We start from the raw sequence: 26,076 nt of genomic DNA, 5'->3' as shown, positions 1-26,076 counted from the left end.
AAACCAATTCTGAACCCTAACCTTTTTGCCTTAATACTTGGTCAGAGACTAGACTCATGTTTTAATTTCCTCCCTAAACAAAAGACCTATTAAGAGGAACTAAGGCAGATGATTCCAGACTTTTGAAAAAGAAGACTTGGTCAAGACACACTGTCATACGTATCATGTGAGGTCTCAAACAACAAAAATCAGGATGAGGGAAGGGGGTTCTAAACTCTAAAATCCAGCTGCTCTGTTACATGGAAACTAATGTCAGTCTATATGAGGTTATTTAGAAATATCCATTGAGATTTCAAACGAATAGACTAAAAGACTTTTCAAATGAAAAGACCAAGTCAATGCTGTGTCCATTAAGTACAATGTTCATAGGATGAACAAAAGGAAGACAAGTCTGTCTGCAAGCAACTCACAGCCCAGATCGATTCTAGGGAATCATCTTTAGCATAGAATCTAATAAGTACCATCTTTGGTTCTGGAACAAGAAGTTCTATAACAAGAAAGGAAGCTTTGGTTCATTTAATCAAATAATTAACTCAGTTACATTTGAACTGAAAGGAGCACAGAAGATTAAGAAAAATAGGCATTACAAATTTTTTAGATGAACCACGGAAAATTACATCTCAGCCTATGGTTTCTTGGAAAAGCAAATCTCATGCATATTGGGGAATAGGTGAGCAAGTAATAGGCATTCCCCTGCCTTTGAGAATTAGCTCCTCAATTTGAAATGAAAGGATTATAACACTGAAGAAAGACTGAAAGGGACAGGAAGGGGGAAAGATCCCTAAACCCCTTGAGGACAGATGCTGGCTGCCAAGCCTTGAAGTCAGCACTCTGTGATGGTGCAGCTGTGGCCTCACAGAGGAGGAGCTGAAGGCAGAAGGCACAGTCACACAGAAACTCTCTCCTTGCCACTAATCCTATGAAAAACAGCATTAAATCCACTAGCAAAGTCCTTTAGGGCTGCCAGAGGGAGTTTCTGGGCTTCTCAGCACTGGAGGCGGGGAAGTGAGGTGGTGGTGGGAGGACCATGGTTGCTGTGGCAAATACACCCTAAGATGACCCTCCCAAAAATCCCCACCTCCTGGTGTTCACACTTTTGGGCAATCCAGCCCTTTGAGCGGGGGCAGGGCCTGTGACTTATGTCTACTCAATAAAACATGGTAAAGGTGATGGATGTCGCTCCTGTGATGGCATTATGTTATATGACTCCCTCTGAGCTAGAGAATCCCTTACTGGCTTTGAAGAAGAAAGCTGTTAGGAAGAAGGAGAGAGCCACATGGCAAGAAACTACGGATAGCCCCTGGCTAACAGCTGCAAGAAAAGAGAGATCCCAGTCCTACAACTACAAGGAGATGAGTCCTGCCAACAAACTGAGGGAGACTGGAAGTGAGGCTTTCCTCAGTTGAGTCTCTGATGAGACTGCAGCCCTAGCCAACACTGATATTACAGCTTGATAAAATCCTGAAGCAAAGAACCCTGATAAGCTACAGAAACCATATGATAATAAATATGTACCATTTTGAACCATGAAATTCATTATAATTTATTACAGAGCATAGAAAACAAATACCAAAAAAAAAAAAAAAAAAGAAAAAAGAGAACAAATACAGTTCCTGGGGAGGAAGACACGGCAGTTTCATGCTTAGAACAGGCCACCCACTGGTGGCCAGGACTAGGCCCAAACCCACAAAATCCAGCCAGACATCTGACAGCAGCCTCCATCAGGTGAGGCGTGTTCTGTGTCCCTGAGGACAGGGACCACCCTGGGAGACAGAAGTGGACATGTCCTAGAAGTGACTTCCAGGGGCTGTGGCCTGGTTGTCCAAGGTACCACAGGACAAAGGAATAAATATTCTGCTATCAACCTAGTTTCTATGAAAGAAGCATTAACCTGAAACTCCTGGCTGAGCAGGCACTGCCACCTTCCTATGGGGTAGTGGAAATACCAGGTATGCTCCCCAAAGGGCCATGTCATTGTATCATCCTGGAAGAGAATATGGGAAACCACCCAACTTCCCCTGGACAGAAGTCCAGATGGCTTCCACTTTTGGAAAGGACAGAGATATCTGATTTTAAACAGTAAGTAAAAGAAAACACAGAATGCATTTCTGGGGATGCACGCAGGGTTGACTAACAGCAAAAGGCCCCCCCCCCGCCCCCAGCTCCACCCAGCCTACTTTATCTGGAAATTAACACTAAGCATTGTCCAATTAAATAAAGACACTCTGAGGAGAGTATGACTAATAATAAAATATGCTTCCCCATCACTCACCATCTGCAACTTGGTAAATTCCAACAGATTTACTAGTTAGAGGCTACTGGTGCTAGAGCTAACTAGAGGTAGGTAATACACCAGCTGGGAGCCTTTGGGCAATTAAACTTTCTGTGCTTCAGTTTCTTTCACTATTGAATGGGATATTATACGGCGCTATCTCTTAACATTGCTCTAAGTATTAAATAGGACAAAAAGAAGCAAAGCCCTTAGCACAGAGGTACAACATCCAGGCTCAACAAATCCTACCTGCTACGGGTCTATTATTATCATCTATAATTGTGTTCTTACTTTTCCTTCCTAGCACATTTCACAGTTCATAATTACTCATTCATTCATTAAATATGGACCAAACTACTACTGTGTCAGGTACTATACTTTAGCAGTCATCAATAGATAGAAGAAACAAAATCTCTGCCTTCATGGAGCTCACAATCTAATAGGAGGAGAAAGACAATAAGCAATAGTAATGCATGAGCACCTAACAGAGTATGCCCAATGGTGGGAAGTCTTGAAAAAAAAAAAAAAGAAAAGGGCTGGGCACGGTTGCTCATGCCAGTAATCCTAGCACTTCGGGAGGCCGAGGTGGGAGGATCATCTGAGGTCAGGGGTTAGAGCCCAGCCTGGCCAACATGGCAAAACACTGTCTCTACTAAAAATACAAAAATCAGCCAGGCATGGTGGTGCATGTCTGTAATCCCAGTTACCTGGGAGGCTGAGACAGAATTGCTTAAACCTGGGAGGCGGAGGTTGGAGTGAGCCAAGATCGCACCATTGCACTCCAGCCCGAGCAACAGAGTGAGACCCCATCTCAAAAAAAAAAAAAAAAAAAAAAAAGGAAAGAAAGAAAAAGAAGAAAGAAAAGGAAAGGAAAAAAGAAACAGAGCAGGGTAAGGTAAATGGCAGGGGCAGCAAGGAGACAGTTGTAGTTTTAATGAGGGTAGTCAGGATAGCTGCACTGAAGAGGTGAAATTTGGAATAAAGACTTCCAGGAGGCAAGGGACCGGACCATGGTAATATCCAGGCCATGAGCTCTCCAGGCAGACGGAACAACAGCCCATGCAAAGGCCCTAAGCTGAGGTCATGCAGAGAAGCCCTGTGGCTGGGGCTCAGTGCAGAAGGGTTCAGGGAGGAAGACACAGTTGGAGAGCCTCAGGGGAGCTGGATAGTATAGACATTCAGGCCACGGTGAAGACAATGGCTTCTACTCAGAAGGACAGAGGAAGTCCATGGAGGGTATGGAACAGAGAAGTGACATGACATGGTGAATTTTAAAAAGGATCTCTCTGGCTGTAAGGGGCAGCCAGGAGCCCATCTAAGTAGTCCAGGCAGGAGATGATGGTGGCTCAGAGTGGGTTGGCAACAGTGTCCGAGCAGCAGTGAGAAGTGCTGGGTTCCAGTTACATTTCCAAGGTAAAACCTTCAAGATTTTCATACAAACAGGTTGTGGGGTGTGGAAGGAGGAAAGCAGATGAAGATGACTCCAAGGATCTTTGCCTTAGCAACTGGGAGAGTGGATGACTTTGCCGGAACTATGATGGGGAAGGGTTGGGTGGCACAGGCTTAGTGGGGGAAGAAAGATAATTCAAGTTTCAGATATGTTGAATATGACATATCCAGAAGACATCCAAGTTGAGATGTGTGGTAGACAGTTGAGTGTATATATATATATATACTTGAATATATATACTCAAGTCTGAATGGCAGGACAACAGTCTGGACTGCAGGAAAGGCAGCTAGAGATATAAATTTGGGAGTCATCAGCCTCCGGGTATTACTTAAAGCATGAGGCTAGATGAGATCTCCATTAATGTAGCGAGAGAAGGGTTAAGAATTTAATTTTGGGACCCTCCACCATGAAGAGGATGGGGAGAAAAGAGGATAAAACAGCCAAGAAGCTAAAGAAAGAATAATCAGGGAAGAAGGAAGAAAACCAAGAGAACATGTTTGTTTTCCTGGAATTTAAATCAAGGGAGCAAGTCAAGGAGAAGGGTATGAGACATCCTGTCAATTTCCTCAATTAACAAATGTATAATCTTCTCTCCAATTTCCTTATCCTCTTGAAATCCCAAGAGGAAAACTGGATTTCATATACCCTACGCAAATAGGTGTGAAGAAATCTGTTAATCTGTTTATATGATTATCTGGCAGATAATCATATAAATTGGGCAGATTGTCAAATTTAAATGTTGATTTGGGTTCAGAATAGCTTGGCTTCTTGAAAAAAAAATCATCCTCTTGCTGCTGAGTCATTTCTCAGAAACAGCCTGGGGAAAAATGAACTAAAAAGAGCTCTGACCCATCTCACATCTTGGGACCCCTTCTTATACAGAGCACTGGAGATTTGAGAGGCTCTACTTCACCATTCCAAAGGAATTTCTTGAAAGAAGTGAGAATGAAAGGATACTATGGACAGAGATGTGATTTCCTGAAAATCAAGAATGAATAAGACAAAGTGAACTCAAATCCTTACAGTGTAGCAACATAGTTTTAACAATGCACATAAGCAGAGTTGTTCTGATTGTTGGAGGCAATGGAGAAGCCACTAAGACATCTGAGCCCCGTTAAGTTTTAAAAAGCCATCACAACAAGACGACTAAATGCAGTGTAGTACCCTGGATTGGATCCTAGAACTGAAAAAGGACATTAACAGAAAAATGATAAAATCTACAGTTTAATTAATAGTGAAGTACCAATGTCAATTTCTTAGTTTCACAAACATAGTATGGTAATGTAAGATATTAACGGTGGTGGGAAACGTGGGGAAGTGCATATGAGAATTCTCTGTAATACCTTTGCAACTTTTCTGTTAAATCTCAACTTATTCCTAGGCGGGGTATGTTGTATCTGCCACTCTCCTAGAGATTTTCCTTGGGACATAACTGAACAAGTCCATGGAAAAGGGAAAAATAGACAGAGTGACTTATAGAGATGAGTTATGTGGACTCTTGCATTCTAAGAGGAAAATAAACCTTCAAGGAAAAAGACCAGGGATATGGAAATAGAAGAATGGGGTCTGCGCCTCCTCTGGTTAGAAAAACTCAAAACTACTTCCAACTTCTTGCTTTCCTTACTTTAAAATTTTTTTTTATTATGGTAAAATACACATCACATAACATTTACCATTTTAATCATTTTTAAGTGTACAATTCAGTGGCATTAAGTACATTCGCAATGTTGTGCAACCGCCATCGCTATCCATTTCCAGAACTTGTTTTTCTTTCTTTTTTTTTGTTTTTGAGACAGGGTCTCGCTCTGTTGCCCAGGTTGAAGTGCAGTGGCATGATCAAGGGCTCACTGCAGCCTCAACTTCCTGGGCTCAAGCAATCCTCCCACCTCAGCCCCCCAAGTAGCTGGGACTACAGGCACATGCTACAATGTCTGGCTAATTTTTTTTTTGAATTTTAGTAAAGATGAGTTCTCCCTATGTTGCCCAGGCTGGTCTCAAACTCCTGAGATGAAGTGATCCTCCCGCCTCAGCCTCCCAAAGTGCTGGGAACACAGGCATCAGCCACCGCAACTGGCCTCCAGAACTTCTCTGTCATTCCAAACAGTCCTCCTTTCTTTAACACCTTATATCCAGAACTTGGGCCAAAACTGAATGTGAACAAGTGAAAAAACCACACACACACTAAATAATGCTTGTCAAACAAACATATGAAAGTAGATTTGGACACTGAGCCCTTGTACATGAGCCTTTCCTAACTGCAAGGAAGGAGAGACCAAAGAGTCTACGTGCCCACATGCCAGAGAAATTCAAATGTCAACACAACTGGCTACAGATGTCAGGGTTATTTCAGAACATAATAAAAGACCACCTATTCTTTGTCAGGCTGACCTCATTACTCATACACAAACATCAACTGTAATGAAAACTGTGCAAACTCAGAGACGTACCTGGAGATCTTCACTCACCACCACCCCAGCATCTGCCAAGGGTGGTGTAGTCATTCTCCAGGCAGAGGAAGGGTCAGAGGGCCAAACGAGGGCTGCAAATTCAAAGGCCTATGGGCAATGAGTGAAAGATTCTTTCTGAAACCAAAGCACATAATCTAGACATTTTGTTCTCATATAAAAGCCTACAGCTTTGGCCTTCCAGGCTCAAGCAATCCTCCCACCTCACCTTCCTGAGTAGCTGGGACTACAGGTGTGCACCACCACACCCGGCTAATATTTATATTTTTTATAGAGACAGGGTTTTGCCATGTTGCCCAGGCTGGTCTCAAATTCCTGGGCTCAAGCGATCCTCTAGTTTGGCATCCCAAAGTTCTGGGATTACAGGCGTGAGCAACCGTGCCCAGCCTTGTCTGACCCATTGAAACAGCCCCTCACTCTGCTCTCACAGTGGTGGGACCTAACCCTTTCCTAAGACGTTAAAATAGCATTTTTGTAACAAGTACTGCTACCGCTTATGAGTGCTTTAAACATTGGTGATTGTCACGGGCAAAACAGTTAACCCTCAAATCATTGACAAAGTGCCAAGTAGTAAGTTGAATATACATTTTGGTCTCATGAGAAGATCTAAAATGAGGCCACTAAAAAACAATTGCCTGTCAAAAAATTATTATAAACTACACTTCTAAAAAATAAGTATATTACTAAAAACTATGATACACATTACTTTTAAATAATAAACATGTAATAAATCCCATTTCAGTTCATAAAGCCCTTAGATCTCTTCAAAGACCATCAGTTTAAACGATGTCTTCTCTTTCCCAGGACATTATGAAAAAGAGAGAGAATGTGCAGTTCATCAATGGGTTATTTTTGCTTCATTTAGAAATAATCAAAAGAAATGGTGACACACACAAACAGATTACTAGGCACTTCTCCAGCCAGGAAAAAAATACTAAATGTCAGTTGACAGAAACAAATTCTCTATCTCTGGGAAACAGGAAGGAATTTTAAGATTTTGTTTCCCAAAGCAACACCGAGCTCAGATAGAATAATCAGAACAGTTTTTTTTTTTTTTTTTTAAAGAAGTATTAGGGAGAGAACTGAGCTATAGATCTGAAAGAGATTTGTCAATGCAAGAAAAAGAAGGCTATTCCTAGTTTCATTAACTCATGCATAACTAATGACAATAAAAATCTCCACTTACTCATTCACCTATCCATCACCTGCTCGGCTGCTGACCACATATGAGGGATTGAAGGCGCTGCCCTCAAGTCTAGATCCTGCCCTCAAGTCTAGATAGACCGTATATAAACAGAAATGCTATGAGAATTCAATTATTTCCAGTGTCAAGGATCGGGAAAGCTGAAGGAGCAAGGCGCGTGTGAGCTGAGTCTTTGAGTCTGTATGGAAGTTAGTCATGGGACAATGGATAAAAGGACATTCTAGGCCTGAGAACAGAAATTAGTGAAGACCTAGACTGAGAAAAGCATGAGTTATATGATGGAAATAATAAATAGGTCAGGTAGGCAAAAGGTGTGTGAAGGTGCGGGTTGCCTGCAACTCAGCAGGGGCTATAATGACAAGCCTAGGGAATGTGTGGGTGAATCCACTGTGAGAGCGAGTCTGTGACTGTGGGCTGTGCAGTGACCGGGGCAGAATAGTGCGAAACAAAGCTAGTGAGAAAGGATGGTACTCGCCTTAACTGTGAAGTAAAGAAGAGTCACGGGTGGCCTTAGAAAGATACTACGACAGGCCGGGCGCGGTGGCTCAAGCCTGTAATCCCAGCACTTTGGGAGGCCGAGACGGGCGGATCACAAGGTCAGGAGATCAAGACCATCCTGGCTAACCCGGTGAAACCCCGTCTCTACTAAAAAATACACAAAACTAGCTGGGCGAGGTGGCAGGTGCCTGTAGTCCCAGCTACTCGGGAGGCTGAGGCAGGAGAATGGCGTAAACCCGGCAGGTGGAGCTTGCAGTGAGCTGAGATCCGGCCACTGCACTCCAGCCTGGGCGACAGAGCGAGACTCCGTCTCAAAAAAAAAGAAAAAAAAAAAAGAAAAAAAAAAGAAAGATACTACGACAGATTCTGGGAAGATTAAGCAGGCGACAGTGTGTATGATGCAGGAAGAGAGGAAGTATATTTTAGGACAGCAGCAATGAGAACTGTGCTGAGATTTTTGTCGAAGGGAGTGGGCAGATGGAAGGGCAATATTTCTTGTCCCTGCAATTGGTGGTGGTTGTGGGCAGAGGAATAACCTGAACCTTCCCAAAGATGCTCCCAGTACAATAGGGAAATGGTTTCCCATAATTTTATGAACCTCTTTGCAAAATGAACCAAATCTACACAAATGCAATGAGTCTGTTGGAGTTAAAAGTTTCCCCTATAGCAAAACTGAAGAAATACTTGAAGAAAAAATAGTCAAGTAAAAATCCTAGCGAATCTTTAAATAACGCACCTCAGTATAGGGTCCCCCAGGGGAGTTGTGAAGTAGGAAGCACAACGAAGGAGAAGAATTTACCCACAGATGAGTCACTGTCCTTTCTTCCGACATTCCCTTCCCCTTCCACCAGAAGACATTCAGCACTTCTGTTGAAAAGAGTTTGGTATCTCTGGGAATATTCTGGACATGACGGGGGAGATGTGCAAGTGATACTCCCACCACACACTCTCTCAGGGAGCTGTGCACGCCTACTGGGGACACATTACTGGGGACATTTAACTATCCGATCCTGCTATTTATTCTAGAGAAATCATCCTATCTCACTGCTTACTGTCAGGGCTGGCTCCCTGGGAGACAAACCATCAGCCACTGTGCACTACAAGGAGGGCACTGTTAATTGTAAAGACCAAGAGGAAAACAGACAAACTTTGCCTCGGTGCTCCCTGTCTGATGGAGTTGTGGAAGAATTTCAATCCCCAGCGAGCTGGGCTACAGAAAAGAGGAGAGCAGCCACACAGAATGGGAGCTGGGGGAGGGTCCTGCTTTCTCTGGAATGCTGCAAGACTCTCCTTTACATTGACAGATGTAGAAAGAACTAATATTAGTAGCGATGCATAATTAATAATATTTTAACGCAAATAGAACACTGAATAAAAGCAGTCTGCCTGACATTTACTGGTTCAGAAAAGTCACATATCTGCAAACAAAAATAGCAATAATAGCTTTTTGCTATTATTAAAAAACACACTGATAATAATTAGCAAAGCAACATAGGAATGATGTTCATAAGACTCTCTCATGGGCCCGTCCAGTTAGGTTACAAGAAGCCTCTTCTCTATGTGCATTGAACACACATGTTCCACATTAAACTTTGCTGATTGTTTTCTTCTTTTCCAAAACATCCCACCTATACCCCCTAACTGAGTTAGGTGAGAGAAATGTTCTATATCTGTATAGTTCAGTAAAATAGCCACTACCCATGTTTTGCTACTGAGCACCTGAAATGCAGCCAGTGCAACTGAAGAAATGAATTTTTAATCTTACTTAATTTTAACAATTTAAATGGCTATACATGGCTAATGGCTGTGTTACAGGAAAACACAGCTTAATTCTGTTCTCAAACTTTAATGTGTGTACTAATCATCTGGAACCTTGTTAAAGAACAGACTCTGATTTGACAGGTCTGGGTAGACCTGAGAGTCTCCATCTCTAAGAGCTCTCAGGTGATGCTGATGCTGCTGGTCCATGGATCACACTTTGAGTAGCAAGATTCTGACTGCTTCAGGAACCACCAGTTCCAGTGAGTCTCAAATGCTGAGTGGATCAATTGTCTCCAAATTTTTCTGATCACACAGCCTGCCAGAAAAAAATTCCTGAGTACCACTGTACTAACATCTTACATATGTTATAAAACAAAATATACAAAACAGAAAATTGTAAACATGAGAAATGATGAAATAAGCAATATTTTATAATGATAATCACAGTGAGTTCACACTATTAATAGCTAATACCTCAAGGCAAAATATACACTTGAAATGAGATTCATTGTTAAGAATAATGGAACTATAATCCACTTTTCTTTCTTTTTTTTTTTTTTTTGAGATGGAGTCTTGCTCTGTCACCCAGGCTGGAGTGTAGTGGCATGGTCTCCGCTCACTGCAAGCTCCACCTCCTGGGTTCACACCATTCTCCTGTCTCAGCTTCCCGAGTAGCTGGGACTACAGGCACCTGCCACCAAGCCCAGATAATTTTTTGTATTTTTAGTAGAGACAGGGTTTCACTCTGTTAGCCAGGATGGTCTCGATCTCCTGATCTCGTGATCCACCCACCTTGGCCTCCCAAAGTGCTGGGATTACAGGTGTGAGCCCCCGTGCCCGGCCCGACATTGTGTTTTAATCTCACACTATGTCCCACAAAGCTCTTAAAGGTCAGTGTAGCCATTTCCGCAGGTGTGCATGAGAGAGAGAGAAGGATTTTACATTTACATTACTGGTATTCTCTTCCATTTGCAATCACTTCATACAAAATTTTTAAAGCCATGTGTATATTTCATGAGAGTTAATTTAGCTAAAATTACCAAAAGCGATCCACTAATTCACCTCACTGACATCTTAGTTGGAAGTGCTTCCCTGAACCCAGCTCTTTTGCAGTCCCTCCTGCTCCATACAGCACAGGTGACCTCTGACGTACACATCAAGCCAGGACACCACCTTCAACCTGAATGCTAAATATTATGATACATCATCGCTTTCCTAATTTTTCAATAAAATATACAAAAATGGACACCTCAGTTCTCCTTCAAGATTAAATATGTCTACCCCACTTTGGCAACCACTGTTTACATAGTACAGAGAATTTTCCAGAATTATTATGAAGTTCTGAAATAAAATTTACCTCCAACAATAATATTGAACATTACATTCTTGAAAACACAAGGTGGAAATTCTTCTTAAATTAGTATGTTAATGTAACTACAATTTCAACAGAGTTTACCAGGAACTGAAGAAAATTACTTCAGGCTTTATATGGAAAAATCAATGTCCAAAAGTCGTCAAGATCCTAAAAAAGAATAGTGCCCTGGCCAGGCGTGGTGGCTCACGCCTGTAATCCCAGCACTTTGGGAGGCCGAGGCAGGCAGATCACGAGGTCAGGAGATCGAGACCATCCTGGCCAACATGGTGAAACCCCGTCTCTACTAAAAATACAAAAAAATTAGCTGGGCGTGGTGGCACGTACCTGTAATCCCAGCTACTCGGGAGGCTGAGGCAGGAGAATCACTTGAATCTGGGAGGCAGAGGTTGCAGTGAGCCGAGATTGCGCTGCTGCACTCCAGCCTGGTGACAGAGTGAGACTCTGTCAAAAAAAAAAAAAAAGGAAAAAAAAAAAAAAAAGAATAGTACCCTACTAGATGTTAATATACATTACAAATTTATTATCAAAATAACATGGTTCTGGCACAAAAATCAATAAGTAGATCAAAGAAGCAATGAAGAATCAGGAATAGATTGGGATGTACATATAGAAATCCTAACTATAATAAAGGTGGCATTTATTCAATGGCAAAGTTATGTTAACTTAGTAAGTGCTCTTGGCAAAGGTGGCTACCTAGAAGAAAATAAAAGTTAGACTCCCTGTCTTACTCCCTAAGTAACCCACTGGTTCTCAAGCGGGGGCAGTTTTGCCCATCAGCAGACATTAGGCAATGTCTGGAATCTGTCACAACCGCAGAGATGGGGGGTTTGCTAGTAGAATCTTGTGAGTAGACACCAGAGAGTCTGCTAAATGTCCCACAATGTACAGGACAGTCCCATACACAAAAATGTCAATAGTACCAAGGCTGAGAAATTCTACCCTTACCTACCTTAGCTCTCATAGCCAAACAATTAAAGAAGAATGCTATTAGAAGACAGGTGCCAATGTGAAACCTGGTTTCTCCACTCATGAAATGTGTGGACACTGGCTTGGACAAGTACCACTCTGAGTCTCATTTCCTTCATCTTGGCTTTTGGGAATAACGATAATGTAAATCATGAAGCAATGACCAAGGACTCCAGCCAGTCACAGCAGTAAATAAATGGTAGCTATGACGGCTGTTATCAAAAATGAGAAATCATATGAAGAAGTACCTGCAAACACATAAATGTTCTTTACGAGAAAAGGGGGCATTATGTTCCTAAGAGATCCAGGTTGCTTGACGGAGCAATTTTGGAGACTTAAACTATAGCAATATATTACAAATTCCCCGCGAGCAGGAACTGTGTCCATCTCATTCTCTCTAACAAAGACTGCTACCTTAGAGGACCCAACAGACACGTAATAAATACATTTTTATTTAGTTTTTAGGGAGCAGAGAGGAAAAAAACACACTGATAATCCTAGAACCATTATTTACATATAATCATTTGGTGCAGAAACTGACAAGACCCAGCCAGCCTGCTGAATGGGGCCATGTGGGGAGCTCTAAGTGGTTTGCAGTAGCAGCCCTATATTCTAAAACCAGCTGGGGAATTAGCAAAGCCTCTCACCCCACAGTGTAGCCATGGGGACTGGGGATGCTACAAAGCCCAGAAAATTCCCAGAATTCTCTGAGGATGTTTCTATAAGCTCTGGGGCCTCTGAGTTGAAAGACGATGTATTTCTGTGCCATGAGTCTCAAGATGGAACTTGAGTTCTATACTCACCACGCACTCCCACTACCCACTCTAAACTTCAGAACTGAGAAGTCATTGAGAACTTCTTCAGCCTCATTTTCCAAGACTTAAAATAAGAAGTGGGGAATGAGGGAAGATCATGGTACCTTTCAATTACAAAAGAGTGCATGTCTAAAACCTCTGCTGAAAGCACAATAATGTTTTTGACAAATATTAACAACAAAAACAACCATCATGAGGACATAGTGAGAACTAATTATAATACTGAAAACATACAGGAATGAAGCAAAGTGCTCTCAGACTCTCAGAAACAGGTGTTATGTGAATACAAGTTGCTAATTTGGTTTTTAAAGTCTTTGTAGCCATTTTAAGTTGTAACTCATGGTCGATGAATAGGAAGTGAATGAAATGATGTACTCATATTTATCATATCTTCATATACTTATAGCATTTTTATAGCATTTACATCTTTGTAAATAGTTCAATCTTTCAATCATTTAAAATGTAAAATTTGGATAGATTTTAGAGACAACCATTATATCAAAATCTCAAGAACACTTAAATCACTAATAATGTACTTATATGCATCTGAACATTATATCTCACCTACTTCTGCATTCATATCTAAAAGTGTAAAACTCTATTACTAGTCTTATCCAGGACCCATCACTGGTAATGCCCATTATATCTTTTTCAGCTTGAAAAACACACACAAAAAAATCTAAGTTACTTCTGATTGACAAAGAGGAAAAAATTTCAATTTTCAACTCAACAGAGTTGAATAGATAGACTATTCAATATAAGACTGCCACAAAGATTTAAAGTAAGACAATCCGAGTTCCTATATTTCATATGAGATAGACATGTAAATAGAAAACTCAAATGCTTTAGTAAAATTATTTGCAACTAAATTACCTACACTGTATGCATATGATTCTCAAAATCATGTCTCAGTGTCCCTGTAGTCTACCTTGCAATGCTACCAAATAAATCTTTCTAGAGAGTCAATTTTTATTTAAAGATTGTATGTACATGTGGGAAGAGGAGACCTCGATTTTATTTAAAAAACAAATATAGACATTTCATGGTAGTGAAGTATTCACCCAAGTTTTAAGATTAACAGGAAATTTCAAAGAAATTTAGTGCTTTTGCTTTTGTTTGGGTACCTGCTCACTGTTGTCTGTCATTTCAAAATAGTTCTGGGGAGAGGTTGGAAATCACTAGTGTGCTAATTCTCTCAGAAGAAACAAAAAAATAAAAATAAAAAATAAAATGTGGGGAAAGACACAGGTCAATCAAGGACAGCTATAGAACAGCAGTGAGGAAAATGAGCTCTCACACCAACCATGCACGTCTCTCTCGTTCTCTCCACCGGGATAAGGCCGATGCTTTGGAGGAAGAGAATAAGAGTAACTCGGCAAGCCATTTAGGAGTGTGGATTGGAAAAAATTCTTTCCCCCAAGAGAATGTGGCTTTACACTGGCATATTAGATTGGAAAGTGCAAACACAATAATTAACGGGGAATCCTGAAACTTCAACACACCAGAAAAAGGGTGTCACTCCAGAGTGAGATGGGAAAATAGGAGGAATAAATTGAGGTAGTCTTGGTGATGCTGGACAGCTCCTCAGGGGGTACGGTGGCAGCCCTGAGAGCTAATCAAATCCTCCACACCCCTCAGGAAGCTCGAGAAAACTGATGAGGAAAGATACGACACCAGAAAGGAGGGGCAGTTGCCAGCAACGGGTGTTTGCCCTTCCTAAATCGGAATCCAAAATAATGACCCACTAGCTAAACAAACACCTTCTCATTCCCCACTCTGCCTTAAGCAAGACCTCTGAATTCACCTTCCTCAATGTCTGCTCTCTGGGAATAAACCAGTGGCTGCAGTTTCCCATCACAGTAGCATGCATCAATCAGTGCTAAACCCACCGTTACTTTCTTCCCCACGTGTGATTCCAACAATCAGCGCACTCCAGGGCTGATCCTCGGCCTCGCGTGTGAGCATTTTCTAGGGCACACCCCAGTAGGCGTTACCACCCCCTGTGTATTTCGCTTAATTATGAAACCTTTTTCTAGAAGCCCTATAATTCTCCCAAGAGTCAAGGTAATTGGTAAAAATTAGACATGAAGAGACACAAGACCACTTAAAGAGGATACTTTCGACTATAATTTTTTAAAGGATTTTCTTTTTAGTTTCAATATAATTTTGTACTTTCCCAATTTTGCCCTTTTCAAATGCCAAAGAAAATGTTCATATTATCTTGTAGGCTATAAAAAAAGGCAATATAATGCATTTGTACTTCACTTAAGGTCTGCAAAGATTTCCTTTCTTTGAAGGCCATCCTTTGAATGTCTTTTTAAAGAAAAAGAAGAGTGAAAAATAATGGACATCTATTCTTGTGGCAAATCACTGTTATTTTGGCAATGAAAGGATTGTGTGTGTGTGTGTGTGTGTGTGTGACTGTTCCATTACTTGAGGTCTGTGCTATGTGGCTGCATTATCAAGATATACTTTTGTTACTGATAAATATGTAAACCAAAGACAGAACTATCTTATAATGAATTTATAGTCCTTTAGTGAAAATCTGTAGCAAAGTTCCAGGGCATGGTTTTATCCCACTCAATTCATGCAAAATCTATTGAGCAACATCTATTCAAGGCCTGGCACTCTGAGCAAGCAATCCGAATCCAAAGATGGAAGAGGATTCAGCAAAGGGAGTGGAGGTGGGCAGACATCTGAAACACAGTAACAGGAGAGACTGAGATTCCAGCAATTGCTGTGTGTCGAAGGCAGGATGAGCAGCTCAAAGGGTGCATGATTACCTCTACTGATGTAAGCATTACACAGAAATCTCAGAGGCTGCAAGATGGCAGCCAGTGGCATGGGTTACGGGCAAACAATGCTACTTTGGAAAAGTGAGGCTAAAAGAGAAGTTTTCACATAAAAACCCAGATTTCTGGCTTTTCTTGAAAAAAGTACAAGACCTGGCAACACCTGATAACCATAGGACAGAGGTGAGGCATTGACTCACCACTTCCCAAGAGTCCCCATTCAATGAGTCAGGCCGCTGTAGGGATCTGATTTTGCAAGCTCTGTCTTAGAATAAAGACAGAGTCTTCAGGATTTTAGGTTCTGGGCCTCAAGAGGAGAAACAAAGGATAAGGGCTTAGCATTCTCTGAGATTTACTTTCCTGGAAATAAAACAGCAAAAGCCAAAAGAATTGTTTCTCTTGCATCACTTGACCCTGGGTGGTCAAGCCTGACTCAATGAGTCATCTGTGTTGCTGAGTACAGCTTGCTGATATGGCCTAAGAGGAAACATTTCACAGACTCCAAGCATATGGTCAATTTGGGATGCAGCAGCTCACTCTAGCTCTCAGCAACCCACTGCATCTCTGCTAAGGATCACTGGAGGAATCTGTTCTAGAACAAGGACTAGAACAAGCCTTGGCTAAGTCAGCAGCTATAGAAGTGGGCCCCGGCCTGAGGGGCTCACCACAGCTCCACACACAGCCTCCCCCAGGCTTGTTTCCAGCATCAGGCCCCCAGACTTCTCATGCCTGCCCTCCCACTGTTTCCCTTTGGACACCACGTTCCACTTGTTCCACAATGTCAATAATGGGGAGGCCCTTCCCACTATTTCTCTCCCTATTCCAATCTACCCATCATGCCCAACTCAGAGCAAATGAGAGCCGCAGAGCCTCCTTTTCTAAAACACTCTTACTAACAAATTTCAGGTTAGAGATTCAAACCAAGACCTGTAGACTTAGCTGGGCAATTATATAATTTGTATATATATTTTTTGCAGCGCCCTAGTAGATAGATAAGTTTCTTGAAATCTAGGAGCTCCTTAGAGTCATCTTTGCATGGTGAATTACATACACATGCTTACCTTAGAAAAATCCAGCTAAAAGGGATAAATGTTTACCACTTAAAACAGTGCCAGTTATTCTATTCAATAGGCAGATGTTCCCCAGAATGAACTCGAGAAGGGAGACGTGGAGTTCCTGTTCTCTCAATGTCAATTCCCACAAACACCTCCCTAGGTGCAAACATTTCACCACCCTAGGTGTGATTCCAATGAATACTCACTATAAACCCAAACCAGCTTACCTCCCCATAGCGTTCACTGTTGGAAAAGCAATCTGATCCAGTCCTGAAGGACAACATGCATCGGTCAGGTAGAGAGATGCCACAGTATTACATTTTATGGGCACTTCAAAAGATTTTCAAGGGTAACTTTGATTGTACACATTTTCCACCTTCCAAAAGAGTTTTAGAATTGCAGCCTCTGCATTAACTATAGCTCCTCCATGTGCCCCCATCCCAGTCCTAGGCCAAAAGGTGCCTGATAAATGTCCACAGAGTTCCTTAGTGTCCTGGTCCCTGGACCATGTAAGGCATTACTCTACGAAAGCTATAGCCAAATGACTTCAACTCATCCATGATGAAAAACACACCAATGACACCCTAGCTCCATGTGTGAACAATGACAATTCAACAGCTGAAAAATGACCAGCACTATGCATTTTGGTACTGCACTTACATCTAAAACCATGAAACAACCTAGAATTAAACCCACACTCGTGAAACATCAGAAGTGACGTTCTAATAACTGACTTCTCCTAGCCATCAAGTTTCAAGATCTTTAGCAACTCATTCTAAGGAAAACTGCTTGAAAAAAATGAAGGATCACTTAACTATACTTAGAATTCAGAGTGAGTGCAACTATATTGTCTATTAAAAATCACTAAGTGTTCCAAAGAAAGAGTTGAGAAAATGAAGTACAAACTCTCTTTCTACTTGTTCGCTAAGTATTTCATATTCAGCTATTCATTCTTGAGTCAAAGTAACTTGAGTCAAAGTAACTGACTTGCCTAAATTCAACGCACTTAGAATTAGGAACAATTTACAGTTAGATGTGTGGCTAGGCCTGCCATGGTAAAATGAAATGGCAGTTATTAGAATTTTCAAAAGAAAAGATCAGGTAATTTTTCATGGATGTAAGTGAAATCTGTCAAAATGGCAGTGAGCTCAGACGAACATTACTGCACTTGAGAACTACTTTTGGAATGACTCATTAATAATTTAGTTAGACTGTCAACGATGCTCTCCAATTACTCAAATACCACTAGAAAACATTTCATTAGGAGATTTAAATAAACTCTTCCTGCCTCATGCTCATTACTCCCCATGTCTGCCCAAAAGAAATCAGGCCCAAGTTAAAAGCTGCCCCTCCTGAAACATTTCCTTGGTTTCCCTTCCAGTGAGAAGTGGCATCTCCTTCTCCCAAACTCCCGTGGCATGAGACACACATCTCATTTACTTAATTAGACTGCAAGTGCCTGGAAGGCAGGCTCCACATTCAACTGAGCCTGGTACTTGCACCCTCTAACTTCCCACCACATAGGGCTCCTAGCACAATACCCTGAAAAGAGTACACACCCAGCAAGTGTTTGTGAATGGGTAAGGGAATAAATGCAGGCTTGAGGGGTTCTGTTTGGTGGTTCTGACATATCCCAAAGCCCAGTTATTTGCTAAAAATTTTATGTGAACCCTTCAAACACATTAGGTTGATATTGAAGTTTCACACAGTCATCTCATGGTGATTCTTGGTAATGAACTTCATTTGGACCAACAATAATCGAAAACGTGTATCTACATCTCTTTCAATGTGTGCCACTTGAAAAATGTTAGCCAAGTATTTCTTTCTCTTTTAACAGCTAACTCATTTCATTTAACAGCATCTATAGCTGTCAGAACTTTGGCAGACTTTGTGAAAAGTATCACTTTAACTGTCTGAATTAAAAATTAATCACAAAAGTCTTCCTTTGTTTTGTTTTTACCACTTAAACTCCCTATTGATAAAGAAAAAGTACTGTGGGTTCTTTTGCTTTTGTTTGTTTGTTTGTTTTTTGAGACAGGATCTTATTCTGTCACCCAGGCTGGAGTGCAGTCACACAGTCACATCCCAGGAGCCTCCAGCTCCTGGGCTCAAGTAATCCTCCCACCTCAGCCTCCCGGGTAACTGGGACTACAGGCATGCGCCACTACACCCAGCTAATTTTTAAAATTTTTAGTAGATACTAGGTCTCGCTACATTGCCCAGGCTAGCCTGGAACTTCTGAGCTCAAGAGAATCTTCTGCCTTGGTCTCCCAAAGTGCTGGGATTATAGGTGTGAGCCACTGTGCCTGGCCCTGATTTTTTTTGTTTGCTTATTTTTAAGATCGTTGAGGTCTTTTCCTCATAATACAAAAAAAAAAAAAAAAAAAAAAAAAAAAAAATGCAGTTATTGCATTTGCTAGGAGAGAAAATTCCTGTACTTTAAAATTATATGTTACAATGACTCTGCTTCCAACCTCCACCACTCCTCCCATCCAATACTATTGGGGCTGGAAGTGGGGGTGATCCTCTTGATTATTTTTGCCTTGTTTTACATGATAAATTGTCAAACTTTTGCTTTTTTTTTTTTTTTTTTTTTTCCAAAAAAGGCGGTTCCAAAGACCCAACACAAAGTTACCCAAGGAATTTCCTTTTCTGGATCTGCTTGTCCAGGAGCTGAAATGTTCATTGAGGTCACCAGGCAGGCAGTTCAGGAACTCTGGATGAAAGTGAGCTCAAACCCAAGGAGACTGCCAACTTCCCTTTCTTGAAAATCCTCCTGCATACAATGTCTATTCCTCTCAATAGTTTGCTCATTTTTGTCTTCTGGAGAGTAAGTTCATTTGTTCACGCTACCTCAGTGGAAGTAAATAGTCCCTATTGAGCCCCCAGCTTCACTGCTGGCTTGTAATGCACTATTCCCCAAAGTGGTGGTTCTTATTTCTGAAGAGGGGCTTCCTCACCCATCTTGTCCCATCAGATAACTCAGAGTTTGGTGCAAGCCTTGCAAATCATGTAGTACCAGCCCCTCATTGTAGCAGCTAGAAAATGGAGGCCAAGAAAAATCCACTGATGTGCCCCTTGCACAACACTAGTTACTAGTAGCCAAGTGCAGCCTAGAACGCAGGCTCCTGGCCCCGAGTCCTGTGTTCTTTCTTACCTAGCCTGGTGCTTACAGCTCTCCTAGGAGTAGAATGGCAAGCCCCAGCAGTGTTGCTGAGTGCCAGGCATGAAGCTAGGCAAGAATTAGGTCCTCTACACCCTTGCTACTGAAAGTGCATGCCACGGACCATCAGCATCTGCCCCATCTGGAAACCAGTTAGAAATGTCGAGTCCCAGGCCTCCCCCGAGACCTGCTGTATCAGACTCTGTTCTTTAACCATATCCCCAGGAGACTCACAGGCACATTAAAGTTTGAGAAGTGTTGCTCCACAGCAGGGAGAAAAAAAAAAAGATACGCCTTCACTTTCTGAGTTAAGCTCAGACCATGTCCTGAGCTCATGTCACCTCCTATGGCAGATCACACTGAAGGACGAGCCGGTGATCTGACCCAAATGGACTTGTCTCCTTTAAACGCTAAGGCCGCTCGGATAACCTGCAGAATAGAATCGCGGGAGCCCCGTGGATGCCTTACGTAGTCCATACAACACATTTGTCTGTTTTGTTTCCTTGCTGAAATTCTGATTTACTTACAGACTACTGAGGGGTAAAATGGGGGAAATGTTGAGTAATAAAAGTACTTCTTTATGGAAGATCAAATATATCCTCCCCCACTTTTTTTTTTTCCTAACGTGGTTCTCTGTAAGAATTGTGGGTAAAGGAACTCAGCACATACTACATGCCGATTAAGAATGCAGGTACGGGAGTCAGCCTTCCTGGGAGCAAGGCAGAGCTCTGCTGGCTGCCATCCGTGCGGCCTTGACAACTCAACCTTTGTGTCTCAGTACTGTGGGGTTTTTTTTGCTTTTTTTTTCTGTTTGTTTGTTTGTTTTTTGAGACAGGATCTCATTCTGTCACCCAGGCTGGAATGCAGTCACACAGTCACATCCTAGGAGCCTCCAGTTCCTGGGCTCAAGTAATCCTCCCACCTAAGCCTCCCGGGTAGCTGGGACTACAGGCATGCGCCACTACACCCAGTTAATTTTTAAAATTTTTAGTAGATACTAGGTCTTGCTACGTTGCCCAGATTGGTCTGGAACTTCTGAGATCAAGAGAATCTTCTGCCTTTAAAATGGGAACAAAAATAACACTTTTGCTTTTCATCGCAGGATGCTAGGAAACCTCATAGGCATATGATACAGATGAAATGATAATGATCAAGCCTGGCATACAGTGAGTGCTCACTAAATATAAGCTACTGTCATTATACATATCCTATGTGTCAGTGTCATTTAAAACCACTGCAGCCCCCAGAATAGTTTCTTCTTGTGATTGACCTAGATAATGATCAACAGCCAATCAACATAAAGGAACCAATAATGGACTGGGCGTGGTGGCTTACACCTATAATCCCAGCACTTTGGGAGACCTATGTGGGAAACTCTCTTGAGCTCAGAAGTTCCAGACCAGTCTGGGCAACATGGTGAAACCTGGTCTCTACCAAAAATTAAAAAATTAGCCAGGTGTGGTGGCATGCACCTGCAGTCCCAGCTACCTGGGAGGCTGAGGTGGGAGGATGGCTTGAGCCGGAGAGGCAAAAGTTGAAGTGAGCTGAGATCATGCCACTGTGCTCCAGCCTGCGTGACAGAGTGAGACCCCATCTCAAAGAAATAAAAAAGAAAATAAAAGAAACCAATATGCAGCCAGGCTCAGTGGTTCACACCTGTAATCCCAGTGGTTTGGGAGGCCAAGGTGAGAGGATCGCTTGAGGCCAGGATTTCAAGACCAGCCTACGCAACATAGCAAGACCTCGTTTCTACGGGGGAAAAAAAAAAAAAAGAGAGAGAGAGAGAGAGAGAAAGACAAACTAATACACATAAAAGGCAGACATTGAGAAAAGTCTCGCCCTACCCAAAAATGTGTGAATTCTGGGTTTGAGCAAAAACATGCACCACCTTTCACTTCAAATTCTAATGTGTGTTGATGTAGTCTAAGAGCCCCAGAGCTTGATCAACCATGAAGAAATAAAGGAAAGGAAAGGAAAGAGGAGTCAGTCTTAGTCACGCAACCTCATGCCTCACAGCTGTCCCTTGTGAGCACACCAGCCAAATGCTTTGTCTACCTGCAAAGTGACTTTAAAAAGAGAGAACAAGGAGGAGCTGCTCTGCACTCCCTTTTAAAAATGTGGCACATGCTGTCATTCCTTCTATGATAGTTGGCCAAAAGACAAAATTGATTTCCTTTCCCAGACTTCATTTTAATTTTAATTTTTATGAAAGCAGGAAAAACATACTGCTCTCTCCATCCCACCCTCATTGTTTATTTTAAGAAAAACAAAATTAATATTGTTCCTTTTGAAAGACTAACCCCACTTCTTTTTCTTAATTAGGCTCAATTGAAATATAGGCATAAACATTCAACCAGGCAAGCCAATTGGAAAAACATCCCCAAGCCCTGAAAATCTAAATCAAGACCAAACCAATTATAGCATTTGATTTAGGCGGTGTGTATTTTTTGTATTTTTTTAACTGTCAAGCGATTGACAGAATTTATGGTAGGTGCAAAATGTTCAAGTATTTCTAGACTTTGGGGGAAGCCATTAAGTTTGTATATAACCTCTAAACAAAATCATTGTGTTTTCCGGCCATGACTTTCAGTTTAAGAGTATTGCACTTTTACTGGCCGCATCATTCTGGGTGTACACTTCTTCTAAGGAGATATTTTTCTAGCTGAGTTTAATCCAGTGAGTTAAAAGAGAGAAAGAATGCAAAATGGAACTCTCTACTTGCAGTTGGACATGCATTTGCTTTTCATCGCAGGATGCTAGGAAACCTCTCTGGTTGTCTAACTTTTTGCCTCACTTGTCTGAGGGCTGAGGCTCTGAGGACAGCATGCAAATTTCAACCCCCAACCCCATCCTCTCACTTCCCCTCCTCTATTGAGCATACCTTAGCCACAACAGGATGCTACTCATTCACCCATGGAGCCTTACCTGTCAGTTTTCTTGATCAGGATGGCTCTAAAAATGTGCTCCAGGGGCGTCTTCTCCCGCTCATGGGTGGGCTGCACGAAGGGGTGCAGGGCTGCCAGACAGAAGCCCTGTTGGTACAGCTCCAGGAGCTGGGCGGGCAGGTCACGCAGGGAGGCCAGCCTCACCGCTGAAGACGCAGGGAGCTCCGCTGGAGTGGAGAGAGGAGAGGCTCATCAGAAACCCACCACATTGCCCACCCAGCCCTGCCCAAGCCCCGCTTCCCTTGCCCTCGGGGAGGATCCTCTAGGTCACTGCTAAAATGAGTTTGTCCCAGTTTTTACTGTCTTCAAACAGACTTTATAAGCAGCCTGTCATTTTCCAAATCACCCAAAGGCATTAATAATTGGATGTTGGCCAGGCGTGGTGGCTCAGGCCTATAATCCCAGCACTCTGTGAGGCCGAGGCAGATAGATCGCTTGAGCCCAGAAGTTTGAGACCAGCCTGGGCAACATGGTGAAACCTGATCTCTAAAAAAAAAAAAAAGAAAAAGTCCCTCAAAATTAGCTGGTGCTTGTGGTCCTGGCTACCCAGGAGGCTGAGGTGGGAAGATCGCTTCAGCCGGAAACGGGGAGGTTTGCAGTGAGCCATGATCAGGCCACTGCACTCTAGCCTGGGCAACAGAGCAAGACATTGTCTCAAAAATGAAATAAAATAATAATGGAGAAAGATGGCCGAATAGGAACAGCTCCAGTCTCCAACTCCCAGCGTGAGCGACACAGAAGACTGGTGATTTCTGCATTTTCAACTGAGGTACTGGGGTCATCTCACTGGGGAGTGCCGGACAATTGGTGCTGGTCAGCTGCTGCAGCCCGACCAGCGAGAGCTGAAGCAGGGTGAGGCATTGCCTCACCTGGGAAGCGCAAGGGGGAAGGGAATCCCTTTTCCTAGCCAGGGGAACTGAGACACACAACACCTGGAAAATCGGGTAATTCCCACCCCAATACTGCGCTTTAAGCAAACGGGCACACTAGGAGATTATACCCACACCTGGCCGGGAGGGTCCCACGGCCACGGAGCCTCCCTCATTGCTAGCACAGCAGTCTGCGATCTAACCGAAATGGCAGCAGCGAGGCTGAGGGAGGGGCGCCTGCCATTACTGAGGCGTAAGTAGGTAAACAAAGCCACTGGGAAGCTCGAACTGGGTGGAGCTCACAGCAGCTCAAGGAAACCTGCCTGTCTCTGTAGACTCCACCTCTGGGGACAGGGCGCAGCTAAACAACAAAAGGGGAAGCAGCAGAGGCCTGTGCAGACGCGAACGACTCTGTCTGACAGCTTTGAAGAGAGCAGTGGATCTCCCAACACGGAGGTTGAGATCTGAGAACGGACAGACTGCCTGCTCAAGTGGGTCCCTGACCCATGAGTAGCCTAAGTGGGAGACATCCCCCACTAGGGGCAGTCTGACACCCCACACCTCACAGGGTGGAGTACACCCCTGAGAGGAAGCTTCCAAAGTAAGAATCAGACAGGTACACTCGCTGTTCAGCAATATTCTATCTTCTGCAACCTCTGCTGCTGATCCCCAGGCAAACAGGGTCTGGAGTGGACCTCAAGCAATCTCCAACAGACCTACAGCTGAGGGTCCTGACTATTAGAAGGAAAACTATCAAACAGGAAGAACACCTATACCAAAACCCCATCAGTACGTCACCATCATCAAAGACCAGAGGCAGAGAAAACCACGAAGATGGGGAAGAAGCAGGGCAGAAAAGCTGGAAATTCAAGAAATAAGAGCGCATCTCCTCCTGCAAAGGAGCGCAGCTCATCGCCAGCAACGGATCAAAGCTGGTCAGAGAATGACTTTGACGATACGAGAGAAGAAGGCTTCAGTCCATCAAACTTCTCAGAGCTAAAGGAGGAATTACGTACCCAGCGCAAAGAAACTAAAAATCTTGAAAAAAGAGTGGAAGAATTGATAGCTAGAATAATTAATGCAGAGAAGGTCATAAATGAAATGACAGAGATGAAAACCATGACACGAGAAATACGTGACAAATCCACAAGCTTCAGTAACCGACTCGATCAACTGGAAGAAAGAGTATCAGCGATTGAGGATCAAATGAATGAAATGAAGCGAGAAGAGAAACCAAAAGAAAAAAGAAGAAAAAGAAATGAACAAAGCCTGCAAGAAGTATGGGATTATGTAAAAAGACCAAATCTACGTCTGATTGGGGTGCCTGAAAGTGAGGGGGAAAATGGAACCAAGTTGGAAAACACTCTTCAGGATATCATCCAGGAGAACTTCCCCAACCTAGTAGGGCAGGCCAACATTCAAATTCAGGAAATACAGAGAACACCACAAAGATACTCCTCGAGAAGAGCAACTCCAAGACACATAATTGCCAGATTCACCAAAGTTGAAATGAAGGAAAAAATCTTAAGGGCAGCCAGAGAGAAAGGTCGGGTTACCCACAAAGGGAAGCCCATCGGACTAACAGCAGACCTCTCGGCAGAAACTCTACAAGCCAGAAGAGAGTGGGGGCCAATATTCAACGTTCTTAAAGAAAAGAATTTTCAACCCAGAATTTCATATCCAGCCAAACTAAGTTTCATAAGTGAAGGAGAAATAAAATCCTTTACAGATAAGCAAATGCTTAGAGATTTTGTCACCACCAGGCCTGCCTTACAAGAGACCCTGAAGGAAGCCCTAAACATGGAAAGGAACAACCGGTACCAGCCATTGTAAAAACATGCCAAAATGTAAAGACCATCGAGGCTAGGAAGAAACTGCATCAACTAACGAGCAAAATAACCAGTTAATATCATAATGGCAGGATCAAGTTCACACATAACAATATTAACCTTAAATGTTAATGGACTAAATGCTCCAATTAAAAGACACAGACTGGCAAACTGGATAAAGAGTCAAGACCCATCAGTCTGCTGTATTCAGGAGACCCATCTCACATGCAGAGACATACATAGGCTCAAAATAAAGGGATGGAGGAAGATCTACCAAGCAAATGGAGAACAAAAAAAAGGAGGGGTTGCAATCCTAGTCTCTGATAAAACAGACTTTAAACCATCAAAGATCAAAAGAGACAAAGAAGGCCATTACATAATGGTAAAGGGATCAATTCAACAGGAAGAGCTAACTATCCTAAATATATATGCACCCAATACAGGAGCACCCAAATTCATAAAGCAAGTCCTTAGAGACTTACAAAGAGACTTAGACTCCCATACAATAATAATGGGAGACTGCAACACTCCACTGTCAACATTAGACAGATCAACGAGACAGAAAGTTAACAAGGATATCCAGGAATTGAACTCATCTCTGCACCAAGCGGACCTAA

At 42.6% G+C, this 26,076-nt stretch overlaps 1 protein-coding gene across 6 annotated transcripts in view; it reads right to left on the bottom strand.

The window, feature by feature from the left end:
* Nucleotides 1–26,076, bottom strand: part of RFTN1 (raftlin, lipid raft linker 1) — a 209,168-nt gene that overhangs the window by 95,477 nt on the left and 87,615 nt on the right. For all 6 annotated transcript variants that reach the window (XM_010377152.2, XM_010377151.2, XM_030933480.1 and 3 more), the window contains exon 3: nucleotides 22,742–22,928. In XM_010377152.2, coding sequence (XP_010375454.2) covers nucleotides 22,742–22,928 — 187 coding nt within the window. The remainder of the gene's footprint in view (nucleotides 1–22,741; nucleotides 22,929–26,076) is intronic.

The sequence above is a fragment of the Rhinopithecus roxellana genome, chromosome 1 (assembly GCF_007565055.1).
Source record: "Rhinopithecus roxellana isolate Shanxi Qingling chromosome 1, ASM756505v1, whole genome shotgun sequence".
In the NCBI taxonomy this organism is placed as follows: Eukaryota; Metazoa; Chordata; class Mammalia; order Primates; family Cercopithecidae; genus Rhinopithecus; species Rhinopithecus roxellana.
The sequence above is the reverse complement of the archived record's forward strand: the minus strand, read 5'-3'. Positions and strand labels throughout refer to the sequence as shown.